This window comes from Nicotiana sylvestris, chromosome 2, assembly GCF_000393655.2.
Source record: "Nicotiana sylvestris chromosome 2, ASM39365v2, whole genome shotgun sequence".
Classification (NCBI taxonomy): domain Eukaryota; kingdom Viridiplantae; phylum Streptophyta; class Magnoliopsida; order Solanales; family Solanaceae; genus Nicotiana; species Nicotiana sylvestris.
In genome coordinates this window covers 210,627,049-210,637,433 of record NC_091058.1, presented here as the reverse complement: position 1 = coordinate 210,637,433, position 10,385 = coordinate 210,627,049, and the positions used below count along the sequence as shown (strand labels likewise).

The 10,385-nt window shown below is 39.5% G+C and overlaps 1 protein-coding gene across 1 annotated transcript; it reads left to right on the top strand.

Annotated features, from left to right (window-relative positions):
* Nucleotides 1–975: 975 nt before the first annotated feature.
* LOC138886242 (uncharacterized) lies at nt 976–1,776 on the top strand. Its single transcript, XM_070167306.1, has 3 exons — nt 976–1,048; nt 1,187–1,302; nt 1,441–1,776. The coding sequence occupies exons 1-3, from the start codon at nt 976–978 to the stop codon at nt 1,774–1,776; spliced, it is 525 nt and encodes a 174-aa protein (XP_070023407.1).
* Nucleotides 1,777–10,385: the final 8,609 nt, after the last annotated feature.

Sequence of the window (10,385 nt, the reverse complement as noted above, 5' to 3'; positions counted from 1 at the left end):
GTGCCAGTACCAAAGAAGGATGGGAAGGTCAGAGTCTATGTCGACTACCGGGATCTCAACCGGGCCAATCCAAAAGACGACTTCCCTTTACCAAATATACATATCCTGATTGACAATTGTGCCAAGCATGAGTTATAGTCATTCGTAAATTGCTTTGCTGGTTATCATAAGATCTAGATGGATGAGGAAGATGTTGAGAAAACGGCTTTCATTACGCCGTGGGGAGTGTACTGTTACAAGATGATGTCATTTGGCCTGAAGAATGTAGGGGCCACCTACATGAGGGCCATGAACATGATATGATACACAAGGAGATAGAGGTATATGTGGATGATGTTATTGAAATCCAAGAAGGACACTGACCACATAGAAGATCTGAGGAAGTTCTTCAATAGACTGCGGAGATACAACCTGAAACTAAACCCCGCAAAGTGCGTATTTGGGGTTCCTGCTGGGAAATCGCTTGGGTTTATTGTGAGCCACCAAGGAATAGAACTGGATCCATTGAAAGTCAAAGCCATTCATGAACTACCACCGCCAAAGGACAAGAAGGATGTGGTAAGTTTCTTGGGAAGGCTTAACTACACCAGCTAATTCATAGCACAGTCTACAGTTATCTATGAGTCAATCTTTAAGATACAACAGAAGGACGCCGCCACCAAATGGACCGATGACTGCTAGAGGACCTTCGACAGAATTAAGGAGTACCTATCAACACCACCAGTCTTAGTCCCGCCTGAGCTAGGTAGACCATTATTACTCTATCTTGTAGTGTTGGACGGAGCTTTCGGTTGCATTCTGGGGCAGCACAATGAAATAGGGAGGAAGGAACAAGCCATTTATTATCTCAGTAAAAAGTTCACCCCATACGAGGCCTGGTATTCTATATTGGAACGCACCTGTTGTGCTTTGACTTGGGTAGATCAGATGTTTAGACATTACTTCTATGCCTATAATACATATCTCATATTGAGAATGGATCCCTTGAAGTACACCTTTCAGAATCCCATGCCTACCGGCAAGTTAGCCAAGTGGCAAATCTTGTTGAGTGAGTTCGACATTGTTTACGTAACTCAGAAAGCAGTCAAAGGACAGGCACTGGCAGACCACCTTGCTGAAAACCCCATGGATGGAGGATGTGAACCCTTGAAAACGTATTTTCCTGATGAAGAGGTATCATTCATAGGAGAAGACATTGCAGAATCCTATGACGGTTGGAGAATGTTCTTTGATGGAGTAGCAAACTTCCAAGCAGTTGGCATAGGAACAGTCCTAATATCAGAAACCTGTCAGCATTATCCGGTGTCTACCAAACTCAAGTTCCCATGCACCAACAATATAGCCGAGTATGAAGCCTGCATCTTAGGACTCAAAATGGCTATTGACATGAACGTTCAAGAGCTGCTAGTAATTGGAGATTCAGACTTTCTTGTACATCAGGTACGAGGAGAATGGATGACCAAGAACTCCAAGATACTCTCATATCTGTATCACATACATGAATTGAGAAAGAGGTTCACAAAGACGGACTTCCAGCATGTTCCCAAAATCCAGAATGAGTTCGTCGATGCATTGGCTACCCTATCATCTTTGATACAACATCTAGAAAAGAATTTCATTGATCTCATTCCAGAGAAAATCCATGATCAGCTAGCTTACTGTGCCCATGTCGAAGAGAAAGCAGACGGAAAGCCTTGGTTTCATGATATCAAGGAATATTTGGTAAAAGGGGAGTACCCAGAACTTGCTAATCCTACTCAGAAACGCACACTTTAGAGATTGTCCTACAACTTCTTTCACAGCGGAGGAATCCTATATAAGAGGATTCCCAATTTAGGATTATTAAGATATGTCGATGCAAAGGTAGCATCCAGTCTACTAGAGAAAATTCATGTTGGGACCTGCGGTCCACATATGATCGGTTTTGTCTTAGTAAAGAAGATACTCCGAGCTGGTTACTTTTAGATGACTATGGAAACAAACTGCATCTAGTATGTCCGGAAAAGCCACCGCTATCAGATACATGCAGACATGATAAAGGTACCTCCAAGCGAGCTTAACACAACAAGCTCACCGTGGTCGTTCGCCGCCTGGGGAATGGACGTTATTAAACCAATCGAGCCTACTGCTTCCAACGGACACAAGTTTATCCTGGTAGCCATCGACTATTTCACCAAATAGGTCGAAGTAGCATCTTACAAAGCAATGACTAAGAAAGTCGTGGTAGACTTTGTCCGCAACAACATTGTTTGTCGATTCAGGATTCCAGAGTCATTCATTACTGATAATGGCTCCAACCTCAACAGCGACTTCATGAAAGCTATGTGCGAAACTTTCAAGATCAAACATAGGAATTCCACAGCCTACATTCCTTAGATGAATGGAGTTGTAGAAGCCGCCAACAAGAATATCAAGAAGATATTGAGGAAAATGATAGAGAAGCATAAGCAGTGGCACGAGAAGTTATCATTTACTCTACTGGGGTATCACACCACAATCCGCACATCAACCGGGGCAACCCCCTATATGCTGGTTTACGGTACAGAGGCTGTTGTTCTCGTTGAGGTAGGAATTCCTTCCCTAAGGATCATACAAGAAGCTGAGCTCGATGAGGCAAAGTGGGTAAAAAGTCGTTATGATCAACTAGCCCTTATAGATGGAAAAAGAATGAATGTAGTTTTCCATGGTCAACTCTACCATAACAGAATGTCCAGAGCCTTCAACAAAAGAGTAAAGCCAAGACAGTTCACAATGGGGAAGCTGGTGTTAAAGAAAATTTTTCCGCATCAAGATGAAGCCAAAGGGAAGTTCTCTCCCAACTGGTAGGGACCATACATGGTTCATCGGGTTTTGACAGGAGGAGCCCTCATACTTGCAGAAATGGACAGAGAAGTCTAGCCAAAGCCGATCAATTCAGATGCAGTCAAGCGTTACTATGTGTAATCTTTATGCTTTCCCTATATCATGTAAATTGAACTACGCCTAACCTGATTCCCTTTTAAGAGGGGATACGTAGGCAGCCCTATGGGTTCGGTCACAATTCAATAAAAATTTCATCCCCCCCCCCCCCCCCCCCCCCCGCAATTGGAAACTAGGGCAGAATTTTGAGGAGGACCCTCAAAATTCCAAAGTAATTTCAATCGATCGCTGCACGAGCAATAGTCCAAAATGTCAACTCATCAAACTGGGGCAGAATTTTGAGGAGGACCCTCAAAATTCTGTTAGCAGGAGAGGTTGCAATGTCCTAAACTACGTCACAATAGTCTATTTTTAACTATACATTTATGTCATACTTTTACAAAATCATGCATGTTATTATTGAAACTGATTTGTCTAGCAATGCTACCTCAATGACATAGACGATATCACCAGATTGAAGCCGAACAAGTTAAGCAAAGCCAGCGGGGATACGAACTAACCTTCCCCCTTACAAAACTCACGATTTTTCTTTGGATGCAGGAACTAGGGTTGCGAAATCATTAAACATACTATACGCCCATGGGACAAACATTGTTCAAGAATACGACTCTCAGAACCATTGCACTTGCTAACATTTTCTATCAGCATAAACTAGTGATGTCCCATATGTCACAATGCTCCCAGTAATCACAACGCCGCAATCTGCTATCAGCTAAGAAAACTCTACTATCATTTGTTATTTTATTTCTTGAATAAGGCTACCATTCTGCCTTCCAGTCTGCACAAGGCTACCATTCTGCCTTCTGAGACTAAACGTTGTCTCCATCTGCATCTGCATTGCATAAGCTCTACCTCTATCTACATTCGCATCTTTGCATAAGGCTACCATTCTGCCTTCCGAGGTTAAGCTCTACCTCCATCTGCTTCTACATTGCATAAGGCTACCATTTTGCCTTCCAATCTGCATAAGGCTACCATTCTGCCTTCCAAGACTAAATGTTGTCTCCATCCGCATTTGCTTTGCATAAGGCTACCATTCTGCCTTCCGAGGTTAAGCTCTACCTCCATCTGCATCTGCATTGCATAAGGCTACCATTCTGCAATCTCCATAAGGCTACCATTCTGCCTTCCGAGGTTAAGCTCTACCTCCATCTGCCTCTACATTGCATAAGGCTACCATTCTACCTCCCAATATGCATAACGCTACCATTCTACCTTCCCATACTAAACATTGTCTCCATCTGTATCTGCATTGCATAAGGCTACCATTCTGCCTTCCGTGGTTAAGCTCTACCTCCATATGCATTTGCATCTTTGCATAAGGCTACCATTCTACCTTCCGAGGTTATGCTCTACCTCCATATGCATTTGCATTGCATAAGGCTACCATTCTTCCTTTCGAGGTTAAGCTTTACCTTCATCTGCATCTGCATTGCATAAGGCTACCATTCTGCCTTCTGAGGTTAAGCTCTACCTCCATCTACATTCGCATCTTTGCATAAGGCTACCACTCTGCCTTCCGAGGTTAAGCTCTACCTCCATCTGCATCTTCATTGCATAAGGCTACCATTCTTCCTTCCAATCTGCATGAGGGTACCATTCTGCCTTCCGAGATTAAGCTCTACCTCCATCTACATCTACATTGCATAAGGCTACCGTTCTACCTTCCAAGGTTAAGCTCAACCTCCATCTGCATTCACATCTTTACATAAGGCTATCATTCTGTCTTCCAAGGCTAAGCTCTACCTCCCATTTTCTTCGAAACTCAGCACTATCCCAAGTACTATTCATCTCGTTTCTCTTATGGGCTAAGCTCTGCCCTTCAATTCTCAAGACTAAGCCATTTCTTGTCCACATCATACTACTGCATCCTTTATGGTCTGAAATATCACCAACTCATCCAAAGGCGTCATCGATCGGAGGCACCATCTTCATAGCCCGAGAACACCATGTCATGGCCTGAGGATCTCTTTCAATCTTTTGAATATCATTATTCAAAGGCGTCATGTTTCGGAGGCACCATTCTCAAAGCCCAAGAACATCATTTCATGGCATGCAAATCCCTTATCATACGCTTCATGTCCCAAGACATCATCCTCATCATCCGAAGACAACTTTCATGGTCCGACGGGAGTTTGCATCATGTTTAAATTTATGCACAATATACGCTTGTATTATTTCTATTTGCAGATAAGAGAGCGAGTAACGGCTACCCCAGCAGGAGCGATCCCGCTCCATTTCCCTCAGTCGTATCAAACCTAACCATTCCCGTAAACCTTTCACTCACCCAGCCCTAGATATTGCGTCCGTTCTTGAAATGTCTTCATCGATATACTCTACAGATGAATCCGGAACAACATAAGGTCTGATTCCTGTGTAACCAGGGATATGTAGGCAGTTCAGAATCCAAGGTGCGTCCTAACCTCTTCAAACCGTTTCGCTCGGTCAAAATTGGCCATCATTTCTTTACCCGGAAACTCTTTCATTCTTTCCGGGTAAAGAGGGGCAGTTGTTGATACCCAATTTTTCCCTATGTATTTTAAATAAGCAAAATGTCTTCTAAATAGCATATATATATATATATATATATATATATATATATATATATATATATATATATATATAGATATATATAGTATGTCCAAGGTTTTTATTATTTTTCCATAATTTTAAGGGTTTTAAATTGATTTATTTTCTCCGCTTTTATCCATAAAATCCCCAATAATTATTTCCAAAATTATTGTTTCGATAATTCACCTATTGGATTTCTATATTTATGCCAAAATATTACTAAGGTAATTTTTATATATCTTTTAAATTACATTTAATATTTTTAAAGCTAAAATGCACATAATTGCAATATTAGCCCTTTTAAGAACTATGTTTTATATGCATAAAATTGGATCCTCTATTTTTAAATTGCTAATTGTGTATTCTAAATCATTTTAGCACTTTAAATTATATTTTAGAAATTATCTACTATTTGTTATAAATTAAATAGGGAAACAAACTGGCTATTTAAATCATAGCCAAATCAGGACCCCAATCCCCAGCCAAATTTTACAATTAAACCCGACCCACACCTTTTTAACCCATACCCAAAACCGAAACACCACCTACCCTTTCTAATCTCGACCGTTGATCTCCCAGATCAACGGTCCACGTTATTTCTTGCCTTTTTTAACCCAACGACCCCCAAAAACCCTACCTCATTCTCTCATTTGCACCTCCCTTGAATCCCTTCCTCTCCAAATTCTCTCTGAGACCTAACTCAAACCCTAATCGTCGTCACCGGCGTGAACCCCTCCTATGATGTTTTTATGTCTTCTCCGACCGGACCTGGTCTTCCGCACGCCATGGCTCTTCGATTTCTTGGATCCTTGAGATCTTCTCAAGGGAACCCCAACTAGTTCCGTCTTGAAACTTTGTTTATCAGCCTGTCTCATGCCATTTTCCGTTTGTGAGTAAGAACTTCTTCTTGTTTTACTACAGATCTATGGGTTCTTGACCTATTCTACCATCTCTACTATTTTCTGAAAACCCTAGCTATAGATCCTCCGATCGTTTTAGATCTGTGATGGATCTATGGGTCTTTTACGGTTCTCACCTGTTTTCCTCAAAATATTTCTCCGATTTCAAACGATTTCTTCTTTTTCCAGACTAGGGTTACAAAACACTTTTTGCAAAAAACGATTCTTTCTGATTTTAGCAATTACTTTGTGATTTTTAGCATGTTTAAACATCACCTGAGTCTATTTGCGATGTGTTTGCATGTCTCTCATGAACATTCTAGGTTTCATGTATGTTCTTATGTTTTCTGCTCTAATTTATTCTTAGGGTTTCTCTGATTTTGTTCAAATACGTGTTATTTATCGTTTAATAGATCCGACTATTTGTTTTATTCATTGTTCACATAATTTATGTTGATTTTAATCTCCTTAAACCTGCAATATCTTCCCTGACTCTGTGATTTTGTATATTTTCCTTGTAATTCTGTACTGATTTTTCGAAATTGCTTCCTTACTTTTGTGATACTTTCCTTAGTTAGTGTTGATTCTATGTGATTTTCAATCTCATTCGTGATTCTTTGAACTAATTTTCAAATTCAAAATTGTACTCTACCTTGTTTATGTGCACAAATATGCTGTTAATTATTTAACATGTACTTTCGTTATTTGAAAATATTTTGTACTTAGTCCTTATTACATGCTACATGCTCCTATTATGGTAAAATCAGTCTTACAAGCCATTCCTTTACTTATTTGATACAACTTGTACCCGTTTGAACTATGGCTCCCTAATTGAATGGAGTCCGGGTCTTTAATAGATTCTGATTTATATTATTTCTATAATGGTGCTAAGTCAGTACTTATTACCTTATTTTCCTGCCTGTTCTCAAACTATAAATACTCTACCCTCTCTTTAACATAGTACACGAACAATTACACTGTTCTGAACTCTCTCTTACACACATACCTAATCTCTTACTTGATACTCAGTGGGCTGCAAGCCAAAACTGAGTGGTTACATTACTCTATTGCTCTGCTACTCTACTGCTCTACACACTACTGCTCTACTTCCCTTCATTGTACTGCTCTTCACTCCTCACTCTGCACCTATTCTCTCATTTTTGCTAGTATGTTTTCAGTTTATTTTACAACATCATAAATAGTATGTCTCTATTTGTATTTCACTTCCTTTTGTTTCTCTTGTGCTTCTACTTGTGGTTCTTCTGTCTCCCTTGCAATTAGCATGCCTATTTGCCATGTGATTACCGTGTAATTCAGTATGTCTACTGCTTTCTTATATTTTTCTACTACTATTTAGCCCTACCCTCTAATACTTAAAACATTATAAGCATGACACCTAGTTACTATGTGATCCTGAACCCTTTCCCCTAAACCTAATGTGTAACTCTATTTAGCACCCCTTGAATCTAATGTTGTTAAGCTCATGGCATGAACACTTTGTGATAGACTATTGCTGTGACTATTTAAACTTTGTAGTACTTCTCTAACCTGTGTGCAAATATGCTTTCACATATGAGTTACTTGTCCCCAATTCCTCCTTTCCCTGCTTGTGTTTGAACTATGTATGTTGATTTTGTCTTGAGTTGTTGATTGTCCTGTTTGTTTTCTTCTTCGAACTGGTTTTCACTAAGGCAAACTCTACTACTGCTTTCCAAAACTTATTTCAAACTAATCCTTGTCAAAACTGTTTCCAACTCAACTCTTTTAAATCTATGTCAAGCACTCTCACATATACTCTTAGACCACTAGATTCTGCCTCTTTTGTGTGAGCCTTGCCTTGGGACCCTTGAGTTCCCTCAGAACTTGGACACATAAAAACTGGCCTTTCTACACTGCACTTACTCTGTCTTGGTTATGCAATCTAGGTGTGAGCACTGCCCGGGATCCCTTGAGGTCCTTAGGGAACTCTGACACATCCAGGTATGAAAAGGGCTATGGAACAATCTTGGCACTTGAGGTGGTTTATTTCATAACTCAGGGAGGAAGTCCTAATCAGGTGCTGAAAAGTCTAGGCCCATTTCAGGCTCTCTATAGTGTAATTTTTACTTTTCTTATGTAATCCATTCACATGGTCTATAATAATTTGTAAATGAATATTGGGGTAACTATTAAAAAGGGCGGTATTTACATGTTTGCGGGATAAGGCAGGTAGAAACCATGCCTATAGGACTTTACATTTTACTATACTTGTGTTACCATATTAGAAGCATGCCTATAGGGTTATACTATACTTGCCTTACCATGTTAGAAGCCATGCCCATAGGGCTTTACTATACTTGCCTTACCATGTTAGAAGCCATACCTATAGGGTTTTACTATACTTGCCTTACCATGTTAGAAATCATGTTTAATAGGTCTCAAAATCAGTTTCACAAATAGATGCCATACCTACAGGATATAATTCAGCTTCTATTATAACAAGTGTTACATGTTTCCTTTCATTGGTCATCATGCCTACAAAGTTTCTAAAATCAATGTTAAACAACTAGATGTCATGCCTGTAGGGAATAACTCTGGAAATTCTGCCTATAAATCTCAACTATTTTAATTAAATGAATCAACCAAGTCCATGTTTTAGTTCGTTTTGAAACTAGTTTTAATAAATGGTTTATGTTCTCTAAAACAAGTTATTTCAAAACTGCCTTGATTTGTCATTAGATATCATGCCTATAAGGATTCAAGAGTCCGCTTTTAAAAACCTGCCTTGTTTCACTATATAAAAAGTAGTCATCTGTATTTTGCGCCTAGGCAAGCCTTAGGCAATCAACTTTAAATAAAAACCAGAACTATCTTTGTGATTTAGTGTTTAACTATCAATGTGTTAAAATTAGTAGGCAAGCCTGATTCAGACATTTTTTCTGAGTTACGTAATAAATCTGGTTCTATTGTTGTCACCTAAATACCTTGTTAGGATCTGAATTCATACCTTAATTGTGTATGAGTCATATTGTCTATGTGCATTACTAGTGGAGGTGTATCTGAGCCATCTATCTATTTCTGTATTTTCCCCCCTAAATGCAGTCTTATGTGTTCTTATTTGTCGCCTAGTATTTTACCTTTAAACCTGAGGGTCCACCTAGAACCTTCCCCCTTTTAGGATAGGAGTCCTAAAATCCTCTGGGACTAATAGGAAAGGACAAGTAATAGCATGCAATAGGGGTCGAGACCAACCCTCGCTTTAATTACCTTTACGGGGCGGGAAAGGATAGATATGGATATGATGACTGATGCGTTAGTACCACGTGTAGCCCCTCTTTGAGGATTGTCATACCAGGTATTGCATTGATGTTATCCATATTATAAACAAACCTAGGACACCTCCCTTTACATTCACAAGTGTGCTTAGATCGTAATTCTTTTAAACTCTTGCTTTTTCATTAATTGTTTTTCAAACATCTGTGTTCTTAAACTTAAATCCCCTATTATTTAAGCCCTACTTGTCTATTTGCTAATTATACAAATTCACAAAAATTGTTTGGCCGGGAACCACACTAGTGGATCCTGAGGGGTGCCTAACACCTTCCCCTTGGGATAATTTCAAGCCCTTACCCTATCTCTGGTTACCAAACGTAGTTGTAGATGAACCTTATAGGTGTCCTAACGCACCATAAAATCATTAGGTGGCAACTCTCCAAAATGCAACCCCTTTTTCGAAAGGAAAGAGTTGTCCTACCAAAATGTCATGAACCTGATTCCGCGAAGGAAAAAGGGGACACGACAGCATGGCGATTCTGCTGGGGATATTTAGGATTTTATCATTTCATACCATTTTTTGTGAATTTGTACCCCTCCCTATGTGCAATTATTTGTTTAATTCCTTTAAGCATTTAATTTCTTCTTCAAAAGCAAAACTGACATATCTTTCTTGTTTCCTTCCTTTACTGCTGCTTTAAATTATAAAACTGATGTATTTATCGCTTTCTTAACGTGCAAATA